Source organism: Bubalus bubalis, chromosome 11 (genome assembly GCF_019923935.1).
Source record: "Bubalus bubalis isolate 160015118507 breed Murrah chromosome 11, NDDB_SH_1, whole genome shotgun sequence".
Lineage (NCBI taxonomy): Eukaryota > Metazoa > Chordata > Mammalia > Artiodactyla > Bovidae > Bubalus > Bubalus bubalis.
This window is the reverse complement of record NC_059167.1, coordinates 48490786-48518361: the sequence shown is the minus strand read 5'-3', so window position 1 is coordinate 48518361 and position 27576 is coordinate 48490786. Positions and strand designations below refer to the sequence as shown.

General features: G+C 37.8%; 1 protein-coding gene across 2 annotated transcripts; it reads left to right on the top strand.

The window, feature by feature from the left end:
• Positions 1-585: 585 nt before the first annotated feature.
• PYGO1 (pygopus family PHD finger 1) lies at positions 586-27576 on the top strand. Of its 2 annotated transcripts, none has more exons than XM_006074925.4 (3): positions 586-780; positions 18436-18521; positions 19593-27576. In XM_006074925.4, the coding sequence occupies exons 1-3, from the start codon at positions 732-734 to the stop codon at positions 20715-20717; spliced, it is 1260 nt and encodes a 419-aa protein (XP_006074987.1). In that variant the 5' UTR covers positions 586-731; the 3' UTR covers positions 20718-27576. The 2 variants fall into 2 exon arrangements, with proteins under 2 accessions (XP_006074987.1, XP_025151415.1); XM_025295630.3 differs by lacking the exon at positions 586-780 and adding an exon at positions 1720-1744.

The window sequence follows — 27576 nt, the reverse complement described above, 5'->3', positions numbered from 1 at the left end:
GCCCGCCCCGACTGCCAGGGCCGCGGGCCCGCTAGCCCCGCGCGGAGCGAGAGGCGCGCGCGGGCTGTGGGGGCTGGGCCGAGGCGGAGCGTTAGGCGGCGGCGGGAGGCACCGCGGGACCAGGCAGCGGCCCCCCCGCCCCACCGAAGTCCGTCCCCGCGCGGGGCTGGGGAGCTCGGGGCGGGGAAGCCGCGGGGCCGCGCCACGTCCCTCGCCCGCCCCAGAGCGGGTTTTGCAGGCGGCTCCAGGTTGGGAGCTTTTGTGTCTGCGACTCGGGAGCTGTGAGAGCGCAGACCTCCTCCTCAGAGGGCGCTGTGAGTGCGCCGCCTGGGCCCGGCCGCCCGCCTCCCGCCTCCCCTGTCAGCGGCTCCTGAGGCGGCGGCGGCGGCGGCGGCGAAGAAGGAGTGGGAGGAGGCGGCGGCGGCGGCGCACTCGTCCTCCGCACACGCCGGCCCCGGGCGGGGGGCCGCCCCGAGGCCGCGCTCCCGCCGCCGCCGCTGAGCCCGGCCGGACCCCGCACGCCGCCCGGCCGCCCGGCCGCCCGGAGGCCTCGTCCTCCTCCCAAACTTTGCAAAGTCGCCCCGCGTCTCTGCCGCCCTCGGCCGCGCCTCAGCTCTGAGGCTCGCCTCGCAGCCGCAGCGGCCCCGCGAGCAGGAGGAGGAGCCGCCGCCGCAGCATCAAAGAGACCGAATTCCCGCGGCCTGGGGGGGAGTCATGCTTTGCGGTCTGTAATGTCAGCAGAACAGGAGAAGGATCCCATTTCGCTGAAGAGAGTTCGAGGTAACCGAGAAGGGCTCCGGGTTGAGGGAAGCGGGGTGAGCGGGGCGCGCGGGGGCCGCGTGCCCGGCCGCCGGGAGGCCACGGGGCTCTGTCCGGGCCTAACTCCGCGCAGCCCGCGTCCCGCCTGCGCCCCGGGGCCCGGGTTGCGGTCGAAGGCGCGCGGCCCCGGCGCTCGCCCGCCCGCAGGACCCCCGCGCCGGGCCCTGGCCGCCCCGACTTTGTGTTAGGAGGCAGTTGAAGCCGCACTCCGCATCCCTTCATACCCCGCTTCTCGCCCACCTTACCTCGTTGGCCAGACACAGCACAATAGGCAGCTCAGAGGGTGAGAAAGAAACACCCCCGGCAGAGACCACGAACGGTGCCTACCCCCCACAAAAAAGTAAGTTGGACCGCACTGGAGTTGACGCTCTTGCAGAAGGTGTGCCGGGCCTTCGCGTCTCTCCCGGGCCCCCTTCTCACCTTCCAAAAGGCAACAAACATGCAGCTTATTTTCCTTAGGAAAGGAGAAACTATATTCATTGAAAACGCTTTCCTCTGTTGGCTTATGGATAAGAAGCAAGTCGCCCCAAATCAGTTTTACACACGGTCGGTCGGCTGGCTTCTTCCTCGCACACGAGTTAGGAATTTCCCTGCTGCCTTACTAAGAAATATAAGAGGAACGTGTGCCAGACAAAAGATACTGCCTATAAGTTCAGACGTCAAGTGCCGTCTCGAAATTTGGGGAGTGTCCTTCAGCTCTTTATTTCTAGCGTTCAATAAGGTTAAGGTTGAAAGTCCTAAAGTTGAAGTCATACAGTTTGCTCATTAAGCAAATATTTATTGAACATCTACTCTGTGCTCGGCACTGTTTTTGACACTGGGATACCACGGTGAACAAAGCAAAAAGACCATCTTCACCCACCAGGAATTCAAACTCGTGGGGTAAACAAATGATGAACAAATGAAAGGTATAGAATGTCAAATGGTAAGTGCTATGGAAAAGATCAAAGCAGGGAGAGTGGTTAGAAAGTGTGTATGGGGGTGGGGAGGTAGTGATTATTTATAAGAGGGCTCACCTGGAAGATGAAGCTTGGCAAAGATCCGAAGGAAGCGATAGAGCAGAGCCCTATGGATAGGCGTGGGAATAGCAGTATTGGCAAGAGGAACAGCAAGTGCAATGGCCCTGGGTCTGGAATTTGTCTAGTGTGCTCAAGCAGCTGCATAGAAACTCTTGTAAGTGGCAGAGAGTGAGCAAAGGGACAGTAGTGTGAGCTGAGCTGAAGGATAGGGTGAGTGTGTATTGGGGGTCTTGTGAGCCATTGAAAGATTTTACTTTGGCTTTCACTCTGAGATAGGTGCTGGATGGTTTTGTCTAGGAGAGTGACTGACGTGACTTAGGTTTTTACTTGCCGCTGTGTGGAGAATAGACTGTAGCGAACAAGGGCTAACAAGGGAGGCTACTTAGGCTATTGTAATAAACCTTTCAGCCAAACAAGATAAAGTGCTTTATAAATCAGTAGTAAGGTAAATTTCCAGTTGATTTAAGTGATATAGAGACTGAGGACCGCAGCCATTCATCTGTGTTTTTGTTTCTTGTGACTAGAGATTAAATCTGTAGAACTGGCTTGAGACACAGTGACAATGTGGGATCCAAATAACATAACTTGAGTTTAGATAGAGATTGATTTTCTTAAACATTTAAGCAAAAACATAATTTAGAGCAGAATATTGTTTTTACAGGCTTAACATCAGCACAGTCTTTCTCTTGGTGAAGATTTTCTATTTCAACTTTTCTTTTCTCTTTGTGGTTATGAGTTGCCAAAGCCTTTAAGGAGTAGACTTTCTGAAATAGTTATCTCTTTGATATGTGTACCATATTGTTTTGCCTATTATTGTAAATTACTTTGGGCTTGAAGGAAAAGAAATCGTTATCAAGTTTATACCTTTGAATTCAATTGTCAGTCTTAATCAAATGTAATTTTAAATAAAATTGATGGGTATGTCATTGTGGGTCAAGAGCACAGACCTATCTTTGCTTTGTTACAACTGCTGGTTTTAACTTAGATGTTGGGAATTCACTCAGGTGTCAGTTCAAGAATACTGTGAGAGTTAAGTACCAGAATATAAGACAAAGCACTTTTTAAAATAAAAAGCTGATATGAAGAGGAGTTTTTATAATAAGTCGTTTTGTACTAATTAGAACATTAATTTTTAAAGCATTCTAAAATTATTTTATAATCCATAAAAGCTACCAGTATATCTACATAAGCTCTTCTGAAGCATGGTTCTGCTGAACTTCACTGCCCTGAAGCTTTTGGTTATAATTTATATCATCTGACTGCTTATAAGAAGGTGGTATTTGCAGAACATAATCTCTTGAACATTGCTTCTCAAACTGTTTCTCCATCCACTGATATACATAGGCAGACTTTTTAATGGTTATGTATTTCATGTGTATAAAAAGTGTAAGTCATCAAACCTCTTGCTGAGGATAAGGCTAAGATATAGACGATAGATAGATAGACATATATAGGTAGATAGATCTCTCTACATATCTATATATGTATAGATAAAGATATGTGTATAGATATCTATCTATATCTATAGATATCTATAGATATATCTATCTATATCTATACATATATCTCTTATCTATACATATATCTATCTATACATGTATCTCTACATATGTTTATCTATAGAGAGACCTATATATATATTTAAATTTAGAAGAATTATTAGAAAATAATATTATAGGTATAACTCAGATATGGCAAAATTAGGACAACATGAATGACTTAAGGACTTTGTAATAGTATACTCTGTAGACCTAAAGCACCATGATCCCTTAGGATGCTTATACAAAATGTAGCTTCCAGGACCCACAGAATTAGGATTTCTGAGAGATTTCTCTGTATCCTTAACAAGCTCTCCTGTTGGTCCTTATGTACACAAAAGTTTGAGAACTGCTGTTGTTAGACCTAGGTTATGATAGGTAAGTGGACCAGAGGAAGTGGACTGGTAGTTTTCCAAACTTGTCCTGATATTTTAATATTAGATTCAGAGTTCATATTTAGTGGCCAAGTATCTTTCTCATATTTCCTACCAGTTCTTACCAGCCCCCAAGCCCTCAGCCCTTGATTGAAAGACAGATCCATGAGGATATGTACAATATCTTGATTATTTTTCTTTTTCTTCCCTAACTGCTTTGCTTACAGGAGATACTAGATGAATGAATGAGTGAATACATGAAGGAACTCATTCATATCTTTATGCTGCTTTCATATTGTCCATAGCCTCTCCCACCGGTTTTTACTTGCGCTTTTCCCTTAAAATGTTACCATCATCCTTAGTTTAACCAACAATCCTGTTATCCAGTATTCTGATGACAATACTCGTTCATTTATTCAACAAATATTTATTGGATAGACAATGGGAATACATTGCTAAGAAGACATAACGCTTGTCTTCACTAACTTTTAGTGTAGTCTGGGATACTGAAAAGTAACCATTTACAAACAGTGTGATAAGTGCTGTGATCATCTATGAAAAAATAAACATATAACGCCTCTTTAGGGGAGTCAAGGAAGGCCTCCTGGAGGAAAGTTTTAAGAAGCAGTGGGTGTTCCTTTGTTTTAAATGTAGAAAGAGCAGCAAGGAGGATGAGGGGTGAGAAGAAGGTCTAGGAACTTAGTGATGATTTTGAGAAGGCACTTTTGGGAGAAAACCATATTTCAGAGTACTGAATATTAAGTGGTGAAGATTTGATTTAAAAGAAGCTTGGTGGCAGAAGGAAATACGTAGCCAATAGATTGAAAAGAGTCAAGACAAAGTTTGTGTGGGTTCTCTTTGTTTACTTTTTCTCCCTTGAACAATGATAGACATATTAGTAGACCAACAGAAGGACCTGATTTAGAGGAAGACGGGAGAAACTGAAAAAGCAACGGAAAAAGAGGATAATTCATTAATAAAGCATTCAGTACATATAAAAAAATATCTACTGTGTGCTAGGTACTTGCTGTTGTGGAGGTTGGGCATGAAACAGACAAGGCTCCTATCCTCATAAATCAAGTTTCTGCATATGAGAGAAGGAATAGCATCAAGGATGCAAATGAAGAGTTAGTCTTAGAGAATTAAAGAGAAAATGAAGAAGAAAAGCAAATTTAGAGTTGAAGCATTCATTTCAGATGAAATGCTATTTTTTTTACATAAATGTCACATTTATTGTTTCAAATACAATTCTGTCTGATTTACTACTGATTTTGTGTGGAAAAATTAAGACAGCTGACATTATATGACTCATGTCAGAACTGTGCTGAACACTATATAGTATCAAGATAATTCCATCTAGACTATGAATAAATGATAGTTCTTTAGTAGAAATTTCACTAGTCATGAGGCAAAAGTGATTAAGTAGCTATCTGCTTTTAAAAGACTGTACACCTTCAGGTGAAAAGCTTTTAACCAGAGTTGAAATGACACTGGAGAGGTGAGGATGTATTTTAGAGTGGCATAATCACACAGAAATGTCACAGAAGCATACAAGGTAGACGGTACTAAAAAAATACAGACCATCTTGATAAGAGGAGTGTATGGAAGATTTGGATTAAGATAGAAGAGTAAGCATAATTTACGTAGTCATAGAACTGAGGGAAGGAACCGGTGAGAGAAAATCTAAAGGACAGGATTTTGAGGGGGATCGTTGTTTTGTTTTATTTTTTAATTAGCATAAGTAAGGACTAGGCAGAGTGTCAGGAAAGCAAGTTTGGTTTTCAGCACATTGAATGAGTATCCCCGTGGGATGTTGCAGAGTATGCAATGGATAAACATGGTTTGGAACTGAGGTGGGTGGTCTGAGCCAGAAATAGAGATCTGGAAGTTATCAGTAAACATGTGAATATTAATTTGATGCCTTGGGAGTAGATGAGCTTACCCAAGAGAGTGAAAAGTTAGAAGAAAAAAGCATTGAGGAAAGCAACTTTGGGAACACTAATGTTTAGGAGATAAGAGGGAAAAGAGGGCGCTGAAAAACAGAATGCCAAGGAGTAGCCAGAGAGATAGAGGAGAAAAACAGAAGAGAATGGTGTCACAGATATATAAAAGAATAATTTATGAGGGAGCGATAAATAGGTTTTGTTGTTAACAAATGGAATGAAAGGTGTCTGTGAGACCTTCAGCATGCTCTTTCTCCCATATTCCCTAACTTGATAAAGATCATTTATTTAGTAACCCAAAGCCATCCCCCAGTGTAACTCAGCACTGTCCCAGAGTCCTAGATATTCTGTCTCTTTAGTATGTTTTGTACCTGTCATCTCCTAGTCTTTTCCACAGCTACTTCTTTAGTTCAGATTTTGCTTATCTCTGATTATTACACTAACCCTGTCACTGGTTTCAGTGACCCATTTTGTCTTTTTTAACCCATTTTCCACATTGCTACTTACTGCTGGTGATATATAACTGCCATTTATTAAGTACTTACCAAGCAGTTTTCTAAGTAGTTTAATCATCTTGATAACCCTGTAAGTTATGTTATTATTATTCTAGGTTTACAGTTGAGGAATTGATGTTCAGAGACGTTTAGCAGTATGTGGTAATGTAACATATTCAAGTCTGCCTGCTAAGTTGCTTCAGTCATGTCTGACTCTTTGTGACCCCATTGACTGTAGCCTGCCAGGCTCCCCTCTCCACGGGGTTTTCCCAGCTAGAATATTAGAGTGGCTTGCCGTTTCCTCCTCCAGGAAATCTTCCTGACCCAGGGATTGAACCTGCGCCTCTGGTGTCTCTTGCATTGGCAGGCAGGAACTTTACCACTAGTGCCACCTGGGAAGCCCATATTCAAGTCTACCCAGCCAGTAAGTGGCAAAGCTAGAATGTAAATTCTGGGGCCTCAAATCCTAGCCACATAGTGCTCCCCAAACACAGTTTAGTCACATTACTCTTTTTTGTAAAATTCATTGGTTTCCCGTTGCATTTCTGATGAAAATCCAACCTTCTTATGTTGACCCAATCTAACATTCCTATCTTCTTATTTGACCCAGGCCTACCACTTAGTCTTCCATCCTTCATATTCATGAAATGTTCATCCTTGTCTCCCATGCTCCATTTCTGAAATATTCACATTTCCTCTCTAGATGTCATGAGCTCTCTTGCCTTTACATTTTTCTTTGCACATTCTGTTCCTTCTGCTAGGCATGTCCTCTTCTTTTTCCTAACTTTGCTATGATACCCATCCTCAAAGCATCAGCTCCATTGAGACCTCCCATTATTAGAGGTGTTATTGTATAGAGTCAGCTTTCTACTTGGACACCATCTACCCACCCTTCTAAGCTTTACCTTTGTGAGCAGCCTTAAATTTCATGCACCACAGTAATGCAAAGATTGTTAGTTTGGGGAGAACAGTTGGCACAGGAACCACAAATATTTAAAAATTTAAATGACTGAGGTTGAGGGCTTTCTCATTTTAATATTTATTACCTGCCCAGATTGATATAGATTTGAGGCATCATATAGTGGACACTTTCTGCCTTGCATTTGAAAAGGAAATAATGTGTTTTTCATTTCAGTCATATAAGGCCGTTTTGCCAAATGCTTGATGGAATTCATGTAACATTATATTCATGTATTCACAATGTTTCCATTCCATGGTAGAGACCAGTATTATTAAAGTGTATGTTTCAGGTGAAGATAAAGCTGTTTAGCTAAGAAGCTCACATCCAACTGACAGTATATGCTAGATTTCTGTGCTGTTATGAAAAACTGATATTTGAGTGTCCAGTGATTGTGTCGTCACTGCTGGTTATTAGATATTGATAGGATGTTAAATACTGTAGAAACGGAAGTGAAGTACGCTAGTGATAAAGTTTAGTCTAAAGGGAAACAAAACGAGGACTAGCAATTGAGGGTCTGCTCTGTGCCAGGCAATGTATTAGGTACTGTTACAGTCTGTTTGGGCTGCTGTAACAGAATACCATAGACTGGGGGGTTTGTAAACAACAGATATTTTATTTCTTACTATTCTTTTCTAAAAAACTTTTATTTACTTACTTATTTTTGGCTGTGCTGGATCTTTGTTTCTGTGCACAAGCTTTTCTCTAGTTGTGGCATACAGGGGCTACTCTAGTTGCAGTGTGCATGCTTCTCATCGCAGTGGCTTCTGTTGTTGCAGAGCACAGGCTGTAGGGCACGTAGACTTCAGTAGTCACCCCGCTCGGGCTCAGTAGTTGTGGTACATATGCTTAGTTGCCCTGCAGTCATGTGGATTCGTCCCAAATCAGGGATCAGACTCGTGTCCCCTGCTTTGGCAGGCAGATTCTTAAACACTGGACCACCAGGGAAGTCCTATTTCTTACAATTCTGACAGCTAGAAAATCTGAAAGCAAAGAGCCAGCAGACTTGGTGTCTGGTGAAGACCCACTTTGTGGTTCATAGACAAGTCTTCCTACTCTGTCCTAATATGGAAAGGGGTGAGAAAACTCTCCTAGGTCTGTTTCATAGGGGCAGACAGAGCCCACTTGACCTAATCACCTGTCAAAGACCCCACCTCCTAATACCATCACATTGAGATTAGGATTTCAACATAAGTATTTCGGAGGGCAAAACCTGGTTTGAGTCAAATCGGTCTAGAGTACATACTTATTCTAATTCATTCACATTTTAAAATACACACTTGGAATAATGCTGAAGCAGGTCTGTTTAAAGGAAAATATTAGAATACTCATTGGAAGGACTGATGCTGAAGCGCCAATACTTTGGCCACCTGATGCGAAGAGCCGACTCATTGGAAAAGACTCTCATGCTGGGAAAGTTGAGGGCAAGAGAAGGGGGTGACAGAGGATGAGATGGTTGGATGGCATCATCGACTCGATGGACAAGAATGTGAGCAAGCTCTGGGAGATAGTGAAGGACAGGGAAGCCTGGCATGCTGCAGTCCACGGGGTCACAAAGAGTTGGACGCAACTGAACGACTGAACAACAAAAATGTTTTAAAATAATGTAGTCACATTACTTACAAGAACTGTTACTATCACATACCAAACCATAATTGTGAATAAAATGAGTTTAATAAAAGAAAATTTAAAATATATGAGGCATACTCATATCTAGTGTACAAGAATAATGTTCCCTTTAAAGACTTGGTGCCAAAATAGATTGAGTCTTAAACCTAAAGAATAAAGAAGTTGTACCTAGACCAAGAAAAAACCATAAGAGGGCTAAAGTAAATAATCCACTCTTTCAAAAGGGAAAAAATCGACTTTAAGAAATAAAAAGTGCTTACAAATACTTCCGTGGTGGCTCAGATGGTAAAGAATCCACCTGCAGTACGGAAGACCTGGGTTTGATCCCTGGGTTGGGAACAGCTACCCACTCCATATTCTGGCCTGGAGAATGCCATGGACTGTGTAGTCTATGGGGGTTGCAAAGAGTCAGACACTACTGAGCGACTTTCACTTTCACTTTGGCTTCCCTGGTGGCCCAGATGGTAAAGTGTCTGCCTGCAATGCAGGAGACCCGGGTTTAGTCCTTGGGTCAGGAAGACCCCTTGTTAAAGAAATGACAACTCGATTCAGTATTCTTGCCTGGAAAATCCCACAGATGGAGGAGCCTGCCAGGGTATAGTCCGTGGGGTTGCAAAGAGTCAGATACAACTGAGTGACTAACACATACAAATAAATGATTTTATCCTTATAAATGAGTTTCATATAAAAATCATTAATTTGTAGAGTCTTTAGATGGGAAAAAATAGCTTCATTTAATAGGTTGGAAACTCCCCTAAGACGATAAGGAGAGAAATAAGCTTCCAGATCTACATAAAAGGTAAAAGTTTATTTTGCTTAATTGAGATTGATTGACATAATGAAGGGAGATAATATATAGATTAAATTCCTTTACTTTCTTAGGATGAGAGAGGTTTCTTTCTCTATTGTGGACATCACTCCTTCCAACTTCTCTGCCCCTTGTGCATTCGGAGGGCACTGGGCAGGTAGGAGTGAAGAGATGAGATTAAGAAGTTTAAGAATTAACAAAAGGATCAGAGTAGCCATTGTTAGAACAAGCTTTGAAAGTTCCCCTTTTCTTGGTTCTGTGCCCCACAGCTCTCAACTTCTGGCTGAAATGGTCATGGTTTCCCTTGAAGAGTGTAGAGCAGATAGAAGCTTTGGCATCAAGTTATTAAGATAACCTAAATAACTACCACTATAACCACTACTTTCCCTCCTTATGGATTTTGGCCTTGCAGCTTCATTTCTAAGGAGTAATAATTACAGAAATTCTTGGTAGCTTATATTCTAATTAGCCCCAATGAGCATTAATCTGATTTAACATGACTTATTATATCATGGAGATGACAGAACCAGCATTATTACAGACAGTGATGGGAGGGACCTAGGTAAGGCCAAGAGTCAAGCCATTGGAAATGGCCTCATTAACTTTTTAGATGAATAATCAGTGGGGCAACAGAGACCAGTGGGAACTTGAAGGATTGTTTTATGGAGGAAAATATTAGACTCTTAAATAAAAAAGTAATACTATAAATTCAGTTTTCAAAAAAGAATTTTAGATGGCTTTACTCACAGATTACTTGAAAATATGGAATTTATTTAAATGATTCCAAATGTCAGAGTTTTGCCTTATAGTAAATATAGACATTATTATTAAAATTTTAGAAAGTGAACAGAGATGATAGAGTACATTTTGTTCATCTTTAAATTACAGTATTTTAATAGAAAAAGTTACAGCTATTCAGTAGTCTTAATAATGCTGTGGAAAAAGGTAATTTATATGTACTAGAAGAGACTCAGAGAAGGCAATGGCATCCCACTCCAGTCCTCTTGCCTGGGAAATCCCATGGATGGAGGAGCCTGGAAGGCTACAGTCCATGGGGTCGCTAAGAGTCAGACACGACTGAGCAACTTTTCACTTTCATGCATTGGAGAAGGTAATGGCAACCCACTCCAGTGTTCTTGCCTGGAGAATCTCAGGGACAGAGGAGCCTGGTGGGCTTCCATCTATGGGGCTGCACAGAGTTGGACATGACTGATGCGACTTAGCAGCAGCAGCAGCAGCAGAAGAGACTAATGTATTAATCAGTTCAGTTCAGTTCAGTTCATTTCAGTCGCTCAGTTGTGTCTGACTCTTCGCAACCCCATGGACTGCAGGACCCAGGCCTCCCTGTCCATCACCAACTCCCGGAGTTTACTAAAGTCATGTCCATCGAGTCAGTGATGCCATCCAACCAGCTCATCCTCTGTCGTCCCCTTCTCCTGCCTTCAGTCTTTCCCAGCATCAGGGTCTTTTCAAATGAGTTGGTTCTTCGCATGGGGTGGCAAAAGTATTGGAGTTTCAGCTTCAGCATCAGTCCTTCCAATGAATATTAGGGACTGATTTCCTTTAGGATGGACTGGTTGGATTTCCTAGCTGTCCAAGGGACTCTCAAGAGTCTTCTCCAACACCATAGTTCAAAAGCATCAATTCTTCAGTGCTCAGCTTTCTTTATAGTCCAACTCTCACATCCATACATGACTACTGGAAAAACCATAGCTTTTGACTAGATGGACCTTTGTTGGCAAAGTAATGTCTCTGCTTTTTAATATTCTGTCTAGACTGGTCATAACTTTTCTTCCAAGGAGCAAGTGTCTTTTAATTTCATGGCTGCAGTCACCATCTGTAGTGATTTTGGAGCCCCCAAAAATAAAGTTTGCCACTGTTTCCACTGTTTGCCCATCTATTTGCCATGAAGTGATGGGACCAGATGCCATGATCTTAGTTTTCTGAATGCTGAGCTTTAAGCCAACTTTTTCACTGTTGTCTTTCACTTTCATCAAGAGGCTCTTTAGTTCTTCTTTGCTTTCTGCCATAAGGGTGGTGTCATCTGCATATCTGAGGTTATTTATATTTCTCCTGGAATCTTGATTTCAGCTTGTGCTTCATCCAGCCCAGTGTTTCTCATGATGTACTCTACATATAAGTTAAATAAGCAGGGTGGCAATGTACAGCCTTGACGTACTCCTTTTCCTATTTGGAACCAGTCTGTTGTTCCATGTCCAGTTCTAACTGTTGCTTCCTGACCTGCATACAGATTTCTCAAGAGGCAGGTCAGGTGGTCTGGTATTCCCATCTCTTTCAGAATTTTCCACAGATTGTGGTGATCCACACAGTCAAAGGCTTTGGCATAGTCAATAAAGCAGAAATAGATATTTTTCTGGAACTCTCTTGCTTTTTTGATGATCCAACAGATGTTGGCAATTTGTTTTCTGGTTCCTCTGCCTTTTCTAAAACCAACTTGAACATCTGGAAGTTCACGGTTCACGTACTGTTGGAGCCTGGCTTGGAAAATTTTGAGCATTCATTTGTTAGCATGTGAGATGAGTGCAATTGTACGGTAGTTTGAGCACTCTTTGGCATTGCCTTTCTTTGGGATTGGAATGAAAACTGACCTTTTCCAGTCCTATGGCCACTGCTGCATTTTCCAAATTTGCTGACATATTGAGTGCAATACTTTCACAGCATCATCTTTTAGTATTTGAAATGGCTCCACTGGAATTTCATCACCTCCACTAGCTTTGCTCGTAGTGATGCTTTCTAAGGTCCACACGACTTCACATTCCAGGATGTCTGGCTCTAGATGAGTGATCACACCATCGTGATTTTCTGGGTCATGAAGATCTTTTTTGTACAGTTCTTCTGTGTATTTTTGCCACCTTTTCCTAATATCTTCTGCTTCTGTTAGGTCCATACCATTTCTGTCCTTTATCGAGCCCATCTTTGCATAAAATGTTCCCTTGGTATCTCTAATATTCTTGAAGAGATCTCTAGTCTTTCCCAATCTATTATTTTCCTCTATTTCTTTGCACTGATCACTGAGGAAGGCTTTCTTATTTCTCCTTGCTATTCTTTGGAACGCTACATTCAAATGGGTATATCTTTCATTTTCTCCTTTGCTTCTCACTTCTCTTCTTTTCACAGCTATTTGTAAGGCCTCCTTAGACAACCATTTTGCCTTTTTGCATTTCTTTTTCTTGGGGATGGTCTTGATCACTGCCTCCTGTACAGTGTCACGAACCTCCATCCATAGTTCATCAGGCACTCTGTCTATCAAATCTAATCCCTTTAATCTATTTCTCACTTCCACTGTATAATCATAAGGGATTTGAATTCGATCAGACCTGAATGGTCTAGTGGTTTTCCCTTCTTCCTTCAATTTAAGTCTGAATTTGGCAATAAGGAGTTCAGTTCTGAGCCACAGTCAGCTCCCATCTTGTTTTTACTGACTGTATAGAGCTTCTCCATCTTTGGCTGCAAAGAATGTAATCAATCTGATTTCAGTGTTAGCCATCTGTTGTTGTCCACGTATAGAGTCTTCTCTTGTGTTGTTGGAAGAGGGTGTTTGCTATGAGCAGTGCATTCTCTTGGCGAAACTTATTAGCCTTTGCCCTGCTTCATTCCGTATTCCAAGGCCAAACTTGCCTGTTACTCCAGGTGTTTCTTGACTTCCTACTTTAGCATTCCAGTTCCCTATAATGAAAAGGACATCTTTTCTGAGTGTATTAATGAATTTTTATTATTAAGCGTTACCTTTTTCTATTTACACTTTTGTTATAATGAAATACCCATAACAAACATTAGGAAAGACAGGGCTTTAATGTTTGGTCTCTTTGTTTATTTATATAATCACTTTATTATTTGACCTCAAGCCCACTGCTTATTCTTTTCCACAAAATTTCTAGGTATTCAGATTTAAGAACAACACATTTCTCTGTTCAGTATGTTAGTATATACTGTTATGCCTTTTGTGGGCCATTGAGGAAGACATTATATGTATAAGATTTCTGGAAGGCAAACTTATATCTTCGAAATTAAATAAACTTAGTTTTACTTAAGCAACAAAGCAAAAATAAATAAGTTGGACTTCACCAAAATTAAAATCTTACATTTTTTACATCTGATAAGACTCTAGTATCCTTAATATATATGTAAAGAATTCTTAAAACATAACAGAAAAGACAATCTAAGTGAAAAAATAGGCAAAGAACTTGAAAAAGCATTTCTGCACAGAAGATCAATAAATATACGAAAGGGTAGTCAACATTATTCGTAATTTTGGAAATGCAAATTAAAAGCACAAGGAGATACCACTTCACACTCACTAAAGTCACTATTAAAATAAAAAAACAAATGTTGGGGAGGATATGAAGAAATCAGAACTCTCAGACTTCAGAGGTGGGGAATGTAAAATGATGCAGCCACTGTAGAAGCTTAGTGTTTCCTCAAAATGTTAAACATAGAGATATCATGACTCAGCAACTGCACTCCTAGGTGTATACCCAAGAGAATTGAAAATACACTTTCATTAAAAAAGTGTACATAAATGCATCCAAAATAGAAACAACCCAGGTGTTCACCAACTGATGACTGGATAAAAATAATGTGGAATGTTCTTCAGCCATAAAAAAGAATGCAGTAGTAATACATAAAATAACAGGGCTGAACCTTGAAAATATTATGCTAAGTGAAAGAAGCCAAACACAGAGCCACATATTATATGGCTGACAGGTACGTGGTTTCTTTTTGGGATGATGATAGTGTTCTGGAATTAAATAGTGGTGATAGATACACTGCTTGGTGGTAGTGAATATGCTAAAGACAAAACAAAAACCCATTGAATTGCACACCTAAAAGCAAAAGAAAACAAATCCTAGTTTCAGATTTCAGAGCTGCTTTTTACCAGAGGTATGGCCCAGACCTTTACAATTTCATTTCTCTTTGTTTCTTTTTTAAAATGAGGATGATTTTCCTCATAGGTTTGTTATGAAGATTAAGTGAAGGAACATAGATATAGTTAGATAGAAACCTTTAAGATAAGATGCTAGAACAAAACTACAGAGTCTCTTCTTAAATTTCAAGTGAAATGAACCAAAACAGTTGGAAAAAAAATGGCAAAAAATGTCAGCAACAAACAAGGGAAGGGACACAGCCCGGTAACATAAATCTGGAACAGGCTGCAATCTAGATCACTGTTTTAGGCTTCTAAAACAACCCCTTCCTCTTGGGAGCTGTTGGTGATTTACAAAATTTTGAGAATTCTCACTAGTAACCCCAGGTCTGGAGAAAAGCAAATTAAATGACTGTTCTTATTGTCTCACTTTTTTGAGTGAGAAAAAAAACGAGTAAAACAAGTTTGTTGTTGTTTTTAAAGGACTCTCTCTGAGAGAAAAGAAGTCTTCAGGGATACCAGGTGAATAAGACAACACAAGAGAATACTCTAATGTGAGTCGATTACTGCACCCTACAAATAAGTAGATATGCACTTAACAAAACCTCAAAATTAAGAGCCTGGATGTTTCAAGGAAACACGAGAGGTTAATAACCTTACTAAGATAGGCAAACATTTTAAAGAGAATATCCAGTCTAATAAATGTAACATTCATATTGGGTTTATTCTAGGAATGTCAGGCTAGGTTTAACATTAAAATAATGTAAAGGAAAAACATCATATGATTAGATACATACCACATAAGCCAAGAAAACCACCTAAGCCAGGCAAACAACCTTAGATAAGAATAAAAGGGAATCAAAGTCACATACATTAAATCAGAGTTTAAAAGGTCTGGGCAAAGTTACAGGGTAAAAATAAAAGCATGATAATTACTCAGACATGCTATAGCAAACTAATGAACTAACACACATAGTGAAGAAAAAGAAAAACAGCATGCAGAAGATGAAGAAACCATAACCTACAGGACAAAAAGGAAAAAGTAAAAATTTATAGTCCTCAACTTTCGATGCAGGAAGTGTCAACATTATTTAAAGAAAAAAGAAAAACCATGTTTTTAATGTTTTTTATTTAATGTTTTTATTGATGTTTTAGCCTTAGAGAATTCTCTTTTGATGAAGAAACATTTAGCATATTCATCATTTTAACTTGTTTCTTTTTCCTTATTAAATTTGAATAAGTTAACATTTAATGCTTTTATTTAAATATATCCCATTTTTGTAAAAATATTACTGTCAGTGTTTATACACAGGAGTGAAAGTAGGTAGGTAGATAGTAAGCTAAAAGTCTGGACTGATGTTAACTTAGGAGTAATGATAGTTTCTGGCTGGTAGGGTTTGAGGTATGTATCAGTCAGGGTCTAGTCAGGAGGCAGAAACCATACCAATTATTTTTAACGTGAAGAATTTGATATAAAGTATTGCTAACAGATATTAAACTGGCAAAATGGAATACTAAAGATTTTACAGAGGTAACAACTGTGGGAAGAAGCTCCCCATGTCCTCATGGCTGTAGGACATAGGAAACACGTTGGAATTATAAAAACATGTCCACTCACAAGAGGGACCCTGTGGAGTTTAAACTCCGATCTCTGAGAAGGGGGTGCTGCTTAGGCTGGTATAAATGCCCATGGGGTTAGAGGATGGGACTAGTGACTCAGTGCTGATGTCTCTGAGGAGGGCACAATCAGGCTATCTGGGATAATATGTGCTCTAAAGAAAAACAGTGTTATTTTGTTCCAGATGGCTAGCCAGAACAGGGAGTACCTTTCCACTCATTAGAAGACTTCCTCTCTGTCCCTCAATAGGGCTTTTAATAAGTTTTTATTCATACTGGTCTTGTGCATTTCTTAAGTTTATTGCTAGTTATTTTAGTTTAGTTTTGTTCCTGAAAATGAAAACTTTTCTTCTTCGTTATCTTTTAATTAGTTGTGGTTTTTATACATGAAAGCTTTTGGTGTTTAAATATTAATTTAACATCCAGAATCCTTACTAAAATTTTGTTATTGTTTGTCATAGTTTTTACCTCCACAGTATTTAAACTTGTCCTAAATAGCCCTTACAGAAATCTGCTTTGCATTTTGTTATGTGTAGGACTATTGCCAGCATGCTGATTTCTCTTTATTGCCATGTACCATTTCTTTCCCTCAACTACTGTTGTAAAGATATCATTACAGGTCTCCCTGCTCCTGACCTCATTCTCATCACCAGTTTATTCTCAGCACAAATGCTAATGTAATCTTTTAAAAACACAACTCGTGTTACTTTCCTGTTTGAAATTCTTAAATGATCATCCACTGTTCTCCAAATATAATCCTGATTCCTTATCATAAGCTACAAGGCTCTATATCTCAGTCAGCTTGGGCTGCCACAACAAGATGCCATAGACTGGTGGGCTTAAACAACAGAAATTTATTTTCTCACAGTCGGGTGCTAGGAAATCCGAGATTAAGGCGCCAGCCAGTTTGTCAGTTCCTGGTCAGAGCTTCCTTCCTGGCTTGTAGGTATATGCCCATCTTCTTGTGTCCTCATGTGGTCTTTCCTAGTGTATGCATGAGGGATGAAGGAAGGGAAGGGGAGAGAGAGCAAGGACAATCACTTATTCTTCTTCTAAGGCCGCTAATCCCATTATAAGGGACCCACCCTTGTGACCTAGTATGACCCTAATTACCTCCCAAACCCCTCATTTCCAAATACTCTCAAATTAAGGTTAGGGCTTCAATGTAGGAATTGTGGGGGGATACAGCAATCAGTCCATAACACTTTAAAATGATCTGGTCCCTGCCTGTCTCTTCAGCCTTTTCTGAAGGCACTCTACAGAGTCCCATAACACACTGGTCTCTTTTAAATGTCTTAGACACATTTGTGCTCCTTTCTTATTTATTCTCTCTGCCTACAGGCTTATTGTTCTGCTCTTCAGATGAGAGATTTCTTGTCATCTTTTAGGTGTCAGTTTAAGTATCTCTTAGAATCCACGTGTATGAGCAAGTCTCCTAAAATCTTCTGTCAACCCATTGAATTTATTTATTAATCTGTTATAAATATGTATTATATGGCTACATATATGTGTACATAATTTTATTCTCACTTTTGTATATGTTCAGAATTCTCTATAATAAAAAATGTGCTTTTTTAATGGAAAAAAGTTCCATTGATAAACTTACTTTTTAACATAGTCAAGCTTTTGCTTTTAATTGATTACATTGAGAAAATCATGCCCACATTCATTGTTGTGTTTTGATAATACCTTTCAGAATTAAAAGGCATATGCCTTTGATGCTATAATTCTAGTTCTAGGAATGACTTGTACATGAGTGTAAAGACATTTATACATGGATTTTCATTGCAGAAAAGCAAAGGTTTGAGAACAATTAAAATCCATCAATAGGGAGAAGACTAGTTTAATGAATTATGGTATAATCATACTATGAAATACTACTCAGTTGTTAGAGAATGGAGCAGTTCTATATGTAATGGCATAGAATGATTTCCAAGTAAGAAAGCAAGGTACAAACCATTGTTCTATACTAAACATGGCATCCTTTTTTTTACTCCCTAGAGATACACTAGAATTAATCTAGATTATCTTTGGAAAGATGGAGAGAAACTAGCAACAGTGTTTGCTTCAGGAATAGGAAACCAGATGACTGAAGGTTTGAGGGTAATATAGAGACTTACTTTTTCACTGAAAAAAAAAAAATTAAAAAACAATGCTGTGGGAGTAGAAGTGAATGACTCTGGCTGAGATTATGGGGAAGGCTTTTTGAAGAACAAAGATAATAAAAGCTTAATACTACTTTTATCTAATAAAAATAGAAAACATATTAACAGGTAGCTATAATGGTATGAAAGATATAAAATTTCACTTATGAATAGAAATAATATTTGAATGTATTTACTTATTTTTAGGTGGTGATAGTGGACTGGATGGGTTAGGAGGACCAGGTGTGCAACTAGGAAGCCCAGATAAGAAAAAACGCAAGACAAATACACAGGTAAACTGGCATTTTCTTTGTTAACAGTTTTTCTTCACTGATATGATCACGCTATGAGGTAAATTTAACTTTGGTCGTGGATTTTGTTTACTATCCTCATTCTGAACCTAGTAGTAAATTCTGCAGTGATTGTATTTTTATTTATTTATTTAGTTTTTACTCTGCAACTCATGGCTATTATTGGACTGTAGGCCTAGAGTGAATACTGCAAGAAGGAAATGTAGGCAAATAAATTAAAATGCTTATTCTTAAATCTAACTTCAAAGGAATAGATGCCTGTAGTTTTATGAAAAGATTTAAAAATACATGGACACAAGTTTAACCTGGAGTAATGTTCAACTATTATAATAAATCAGTATGTATGTACATAACATGAAGCAGAAAGCATCTTTTGTCTATAATCTTTGGTCGTAATAAACATTTATAAATACTGACTTTCTTGGTTTTATCCTCTATAAATTTGAAGCACTCTTTTTGTTGTAAAGACTGCAAGTGAGTATGAAGTGTGTACATTTTACCTTTCTCCATTTTGGCTACAGGGTTAAACTTGCAGTGTGACTAAAACTGGCAGTTAATTTTTCTAGTCTGAGGTCTAGAACGTAGTGCTTTGGGACTACTTCAGTAGCTACTCCCTGAAGTTTAGCCAGGAAAAAAAAATTAGGTCCTGTTTACTGTTATTTAATTTTATAGCTATTTGGAGGTATAAAGGTACTTTTAGTTAAAATTTTAAGTGGAAGATTATAGTTGTAGGCTAGCATATTAAATGAAAATTATGGTAATGAAGCTTCTTTTGAAGACTGAATACATCTAGAGTTTGAAATAATTGATTTGAGCTAAAAAAAAATACCATATTTCCTTTCCTAAATGAAAGAAACCTACACATTTTTATCATTAAATATAATTAAATATAAACTTTTTTTGGAATTGAAAGGTCAAGTGAAGAATTAAATTTTCATAAATTAAAATTTCATAAATTTCAAAAGAAATTTAACTAAAACTGGGTTCATAAATGTTAACATTTATGACTTCTTTGATCAAAAACATGTATTTCACTTTACATTTTCATTTCAGGGGCCTTCTTTTCCTCCATTGTCTGAGTATGCTCCGCCACCGAATCCAAACTCTGACCATCTAGTGGCTGCTAATCCGTTTGATGACAACTACAATACTATTTCCTATAAACCACTACCTTCATCAAATCCGTATCTTGGCCCTGGTTATCCTGGCTTTGGAGGCTACAGCACATTCAGAATGCCACCTCACGTTCCTCCAAGAATGTCTTCCCCATACTGTGGTCCTTACTCACTCAGGAATCAGCCACACCCATTTCCTCAGAATCCTTTGGGCATGGGTTTTAATCGACCTCATGCTTTTAACTTTGGGCCACATGATAATTCAAGTTTTGGAAATCCATCTTACAATAATGCACTAACTCAGAATGTTAACATGCCTAATCAACATTTTAGACAAAATCCTGCTGAAAACTTCAATCAGATTCCTCCGCAGAATGCTAGCCAAGTATCTAACCCTGACTTGGCATCTAACTTTGTCCCTGGAAGTAATTCCAATTTTAGTTCTCCGTTAGAATCTAATCATTCTTTTATCCCTCCCCCAAACACTTTTGGTCAAGCAAAAGCACCACCCCCAAAACAAGACTTTAGTCAAGGAGCTACCAAAAACACAAATCAAAACTCCTCTGCTCATCCACCTCACTTAAACATGGATGACACAGTGAATCAGAGTAATATTGAATTAAAAAATGTGAATCGAAACAATGTCGTCAGTCAAGAGAATAGCCGTTCGAGTAGCACTGAAGCTACAAACAACAGCCATGCAAATGGGACACAGAGTAAACCACGACAGCCTAGAGGTGCCACAGATACATGCACCACTGAGAAAAGCAATAAATCTGCTCTCCACCCAAGCCGTCATGGGCATTCTTCTTCTGACCCAGTGTATCCTTGTGGAATTTGTACAAATGAAGTGAATGATGATCAGGATGCCATCTTATGTGAAGCCTCTTGTCAGAAATGGTTTCATCGGATCTGCACTGGAATGACCGAAACAGCTTATGGCCTCTTAACAGCAGAAGCGTCAGCAGTATGGGGCTGTGATACCTGTATGGCTGACAAAGATGTCCAGTTAATGCGCACTAGAGAAACATTCGGTCCACCTGCAGTGGGCAGTGATGGCTAATAACAGGCATTCACTTCAGTGTTTGCCCACCCTCTGTGTATTACAGAGGGTCAGTGACACAGGATTTTAATGTTTTACATAATTTTTTTAAAATGCATACATGAAAAGATTATTTACCTTTTAGTTTTTATTAATACTCCACTTCATTGCTAGTGCATATTTTGTATTGTCTTGTTTGCTATAATAAATAAGAATAATGTATATGGGGTGCATTAGAAAGTACTATACAAATAAATTTTAGTTGTTGTTAAACATAAAAGCCTCTTGAAGCTTCAAGATAATGTATAGCAAACGTAGGCAAGTTTTTACTTTTTTAAAAGTTACAATCATTGAAAAATGTGTCAGTTAACCCTTGAACAACACAAGTTTGAACTGCATACGTCCACTGATTTTCAGTAAACGCATACTGTAGTACTACATGATCCTTGGTTGGTTAAATCCTAGGATAGGGAAACACAGTTTTGGGGGGCTGACTGTAAAGTTGTATGCAGTTCTTGACAGTGAAGAGATTGGCACCCCTAGCTCCCACATTGTTCAAGGGTCAAGTGTATTTCACTGCTGAACTTCGGCAATATCAAATTAAACATTTAGTTCAAAGAATATTTGAGAATCCATGTAATGTGTTTTCAGAAAGAATATATGTAGCTAAAACATGAAAGCATACATTTTAATGGATCTTCTAACAAATAGTAGAGTATGACACCAGATTCCTCCCTTACTGGTGTTCCTGAAATTAGTGACTTTAATATTATCAAGTCAGTCTTTCTAGGATGTCTGTTTGTACAGATACAGGACAGATGTTAGCATATAGTAGATGTTCAATATGCATTTGTTGATTAACTTGTGGATTGTACCACATGAAATTGCTAACGTAAGATCAGTTGAAAATTGACTACAATTAGTAGAATTGTCATAAAGGGTGTTTTTAGTTGTGCTATTTAGAAATATAACAATATTATGCTCTTCACTCTTCAGTTTTCCTTGATTATTCAGTTGTTTTGTTATTGTTTTCCAGAGAAATAAATAATACAGTATTCTCAGAAGAATTGTGAATACTTTTCTTAATATCATTTCAAACTGGGACATAAAAAAATGAATTTGACCTTACAGGGCTCTGCTGGCAGAAGAACTACTCAGTGGTGGTTTGAAAAATCTTGTTCTTGGGATCTGAATTTAAAAATGAGCCTCACAGGACTTCAAAATCCATTTTAAGTGAAGATCAATTAAGAGCCAAGGTGAGAGCTTACTGACAGCCATTTGAGGCCCTGCAGGAGACACAAGTTTCTGCTGGGGCTGGGGAGAGTGTAAAAACAGACTTAAAAGTATTCTCTTGAGGGAAGATCAAGAAGGGAGACAGTTGGAGGTACACTCATTAAGATTTGAAACAACAGAAACCTGTTTTTGGAGTGGATCAAAACCTGTGACCCAAAAAAAGGATTCTATATGACAGTTGATAGCAGTTTACACAATGGTTGGTTGTTGGTAAAGCTCCCAAACTTGAACCATCATTCCTGTTGTGCCCAAATCTGAAGACCTTGTGGTGATCTGCAAAAGGGATAGTGACAACCATTTAAACCTTGGTGAAATGACAGCAGCAGCAATGTTGCCAAGAAACTTAAATTATGCTTGAAAATTTTGATTATATACCCTTTGATTAGTAAAAATGAACTGACACTTTTACATGACAGCACTGGCATCACATGTCACAAGCCACTGACGCAAAGTTAATTATTTGATTCTGTCGTTTCCAGCATAGTCACCAGAACTTTGTCCAATGAACTGGTGTAGTTTGCATCGTTTGGAGCTTTTTCTAAGAAACTACATGTTCTCCAATTGAGAAACAGTAATTGGAGGGTTTGAACAATTTATACAACATAGCAAATGATGAATTTTATAAAAATGAAATATTTAATATCCTGTTAGAAGAAAATTATTAATGCTCATGATGCGTATTTTGATTGAATAAAACTTATTTTTTTAAATAGTGTTTTAATTGTGACCAACAAAAACAGCAATTTCATATGGTACAAGGTAATATAAATAAGGTTTTTCCCATTTACCTGTGACTAGTTAGAGGTGGGTACAAAATATTTTAAGCATAGCTGTAAGATAAATATCTTTATAGTTTTAGGAAATGGTATAAACTCTCATACTAGGTACTCCTTTGTGTGAAAATTTAACCATTTGAAGCAGATTAAAATGCAGTACATTGGGCTGACTCTTGACATTTGATTGTTCAGTAGCATACTTGAAGATCATATTTTGCTTACATTGTTTAGTAGCATACTTGAAGATCATATTTTGCTTACATTGTAGCTTTTGTTATTTTCTAAATGTGTAAGGATCTAGTTAAGTTGTTTTTGAAATCCCAATTAGTGCTATTTTTTAGATATAATGCACTGCATGCTATAAACCCAGTTCTAGCATCAGATGGTGATTAAAAAAGAAATGACTGAGTACAGTTAGATACTGAGTAGAACCTTCCAGTGTCCTCAGGAGTTAACACAGTAGTACTCGCTGTGTTCATTGCTAAAACTGGTGAGAAGCAGTTTCTAAAGCCCTCTGTTGCTTACAGTTTTATTAGTTATGAATGTTTTGTGAAAAGGAAATAACCTCTCTCAAATTAGTCTAAAAATACTTGATTTATAATGTGACTTTTATTTTCCATTTCCAAATAATTGTTTTTAAAATTTTACAAACAAGTGAATTTGTTCTTGTGTTTAGGTCTTAAGAACACCTTACTTACTTAGATAAGACTCTGTTAAATATCCAAAAGAGGAAAAAAACATGGTTGATTCCAGCAGTGAATTACAGGCAAACTGTAATCATAACTGACAAACGTTTTCATCTATTTGAATTAATTTTATTACTAGTTCTACATTTGTCTATATAACACTGTCAGAAGTTTTCTAGAGGCTTTTTGGTAGGGAAGTGATGAACTTTAAGAAGGCCAGATATGAATTTGCCTAATATGACTCAAAGAAGACTGTTACACAAATTGATGTGGCTTTCATAATGCAAGTGATGAGTTGCCCTAAATTTCAAAATATTTAAAGAGGGAATGAGATGCATAATCTTCTAGTAACATCACACCTTTTTTAGCATAATCCTCTTCCTTCACTGAAAGGACCTCATCTCACATGCACACATATATACAAGGACACACACATGTGCAGTTGAGCATGAAATGTTGGGGTTTCTCCTACATTCTCAAGTTTTGCCAGAGTTCAGCCTGGCTGTCAGCAGCTGGCTCCCTCAACAAGACTCGGTTACTGATAGAAAGTTTTAAAACATCAGTTCCTTTCTCAGAACTCGCTTTGTTCATTTCACGAGAGAATTCTTGAACCACTTGCTTCCAGATGCTACTGGACTCACAGAAATAATTTAGCTTGTAAAAGAAAAATAAATTATTCTTCAGATAGAGTGCTTAGAATTAGATTTGTGATCCGTGTTTTCCTTGTGTGTGAAATACTTTAGAGTACTGCTATTATGATTCTTGTTATCCAAACTAGAAGATTATGTACATAAAACTGAAGATTTTCTTGTACTAGTGCTTATTCTTCTTAGATGAACACAATATAAGAAATCCAATTTGTGTGTGTATGTGTTTAGATTCCCAACTCTTCCTAGTGGTAGGAAAAAAACTGCAATAATAGGTCACCCTGATATCTGCTGACTTTAATCATCCAGGTAAAATATCGGGAGTTTTCTTCTAATACTCTTCCAAATTTGTTTGTCTTGAACAAACTGAGTGCTAGTACTTACTATTCAACATGTTATAGTAATTGTATTTAATAGTAAATATATATATATAAGCAATGATTTTTAAAGGGAGCTCGAGAGAGTTTTTTGATTTCTTTTTTGCAGTTTATAGAGGTTTCATATGCATGAGTGTTTTGTTATTTAAGATCTTTTTAATTAAAAGCATCAAGATTCCCAAAGTTCATTTGTGAATAGCGATTTAGAACTCTCTATAAGATGACTAGATTCTTAGGGAAGCTCATAAAGGCTTATTTAAACCTCATATAGTTAGCCAATTGTATCATGCTGAGTGCTCCTTCTTTAGGAGAACCAATCAATGTAGGAAGGAGAAAGGAGAGGTCTTACCTTTTTCCTGATTGGACACAGGAAGGTTACGTTCTTTGGTGTGAGTGTTTCCCAGTTGCCCTCCTACCATCCTAAATTCTCCAGTGAAATGCTCTAGAAACCAACCTGCCTTTTCCCTTCCTGGATGTTCTGTACTTCAAAATTTCATATCTTTCTTCAGAAGCCACACTTCTTTGTTGGCTGTGGTTGGCTAGATTTTTAAGGGGGAAATGTTTTCCAATAAGTTTTGAACAAAGTGAAGAATATGGGATTAAATTTCTCATGTTTTAAAGACTTTATGCAGAATGAATCTTAATATCTTAGATTTTCGGCAATATGACCACATTTCAGTCACCATAGAAAGCAGTATTTTTATTAGATCGATACCTTGAGAGTACTTCCCAGTTTCCTTTGAGACTTTTCACTTTTTTCTCTGCTTCAGAACTCAGAGATTTCCTTATTTCCAAATTTCAGTAACTTCCCCATTTCCTGTATTCCATTTATCCTATAAAGTAGTATAGAAGTCGCATCTGTATTTTTCCAACTCTTGGTACAGTGATGGGAGCTTAGAGGCACCCCTGGAGTAAAGGAACTAGGATGGCATTAGTATTTGCCAAGACAAGTGGTCTAGGGCAAGTAAAGGGAAGGAAGTTTTCATTGAAAACTTAATGAAAGCCAATGGATAAGCTTCATCTTATGTCATATTTTGTCAAAACACATTATTTGTAATTATATTAAAATTCTAAATACCTGTCCTTTTCTTGTTCTGTAGGTGATGTAGATGATGTTGCTTGTTAGTTAAAATACCTTTTATAAAAGAAAGTCCTGCTTCTTATCATGATGTATGTGACTTAAATGACTGTTTCATATTAAAACTATTTCTTCCTTATGTACTGCTTACATATACCTCTTTTTGGGATATTAGTTCAGTACTTTTATACAAATCTGAGTGTGTTCCACATTGGTGACATGTATTTTTGCAGTAAATTTTTGTTTTGTTCTTAGAGCATGTTTAAAGTAACACATGCACTAGTGCTGTGATCTGTGGCAAAATTACTGTAATTCAAATTGGAAAATAAAATGTTTCCAGACTTTGTCCAACATTTATTCCTATGGCAAAGGAAATTACTATGTAATACTAATTATTTCTTATGCTGATATGTTTAAGCTACTCTATGAAGTATGTGAGACATCAGTATTTATGGGTTAGTATTAATAGATGGCCTGATGTCTGAAATGGAAGAGAGGAATAAAATTTGGTGTTGGCAGTTCCTAGAAGCACTCATAATAAATACTTTTTAAAAATTTGATCTTCCTCTTACAGTTATAATTTACTAAGGAATTATCTTAACTGACAGTGCATATTAGATTTTTTTAGCCTGTATCATGTCTCCCAACCAAGAAAGATATCATTCACTCCACCATAATCAAAATAAATAGTAATAGTAATCTTCATTTATTGAGAAACTATTTATTAAAATAACATGAAATGCCTCTAGTTAGAATTTGTAACCATTGATTCAAGGCTTGATTGGTGTTTGTACTCTCTGATGAAAAGATTTGTTAATGAAAATAATAAGATTTTAAAGAAGAATGTTTAATCTTGAAAAAAATTTTAGCTTTTTATAAGCATTTATTTCAGAATACTAGTTTAAAAGCATTATTTTGTCATCAAACCAAGTATGCAAAAGAATTGTAATAGATAATACTTGCAGATTTGCATATTTGAAATTACACACTTAACAGAAAAAAAATGCTTGTGAGTGCTTAAACTGCATATCTTTTTAAAATATTCAAAATTTCAGACTTTTATCAATTTAAACTATCCTGGATTGATAAAATTTTACTATATCAGTGATGTATATTACAAGGTTAATGTCTACTGATGTTGTCATTTTGGGCATGGTTGTTTTGGTATGTATCATACATTTGATTGTCAGCTATTGATAGAACTGACATAGCAATGAATCTCAGTTCTTAAAGAAAAAAATTCCAGATGCCATACTGTGTCATAATCCCATTATATTTTATTTGCATACTCAGTGTTTTCATGGGTTTCTTTTTTTTTTTTTAGTTTAACATGTTAGTTTTTTTTTTTCCTGGTACTTCATATACAGTCTTTTAGAACTGGATCTATTTCTATTTGAATCATAGAATTTTAAAGAAGTATTCGTATTAAATGATTCATGAATTGCTTTGTGGAAAAATTTGAATAAAGTATGAAATGACTAGGTTACCTCCAAATTATTTATTTTCTTTATGTAGTTAACATGCAGGTTACAGTTTTCAAAAAAAATTGGCTTGGTAACTGAATGCAGTAGATAATGGGCAGTTTGGCTTCCAACTAGTAAACCAAATAATTCTCAATTCTGAATACTTTTTAATAATTACTGTAAATAATGGTAAGCCAGTTTTCATTTCTCTTTTTAAGATACTAATTTCCTCCTTATTATTCTTTTTCCTTAAACATCTGCTAGAATTTTAAAATTGGAGTTTAACTTATCTTCCACATTTTAGTTTTTTATTCTATAGGTAAGTAGTAAGATGTGTAGAGGTTATATCAAAACAGTCTGTGTTATTGTTGGCTGTTCTTTTCAGGGATCATGCTAAATGTCATTTGTGCATTGTATAATGTTATTTACCAGTATATAGACCTACTATTAGTTGAAATTATGTATGGCAGGCTTTCTTGAACAATATGTATTGTAAATTTGTTTCCTGTTAGTGTTATGCTTTAGATTCTTTTAAATAAAGCTAGTTTTTAAAGAGAAAA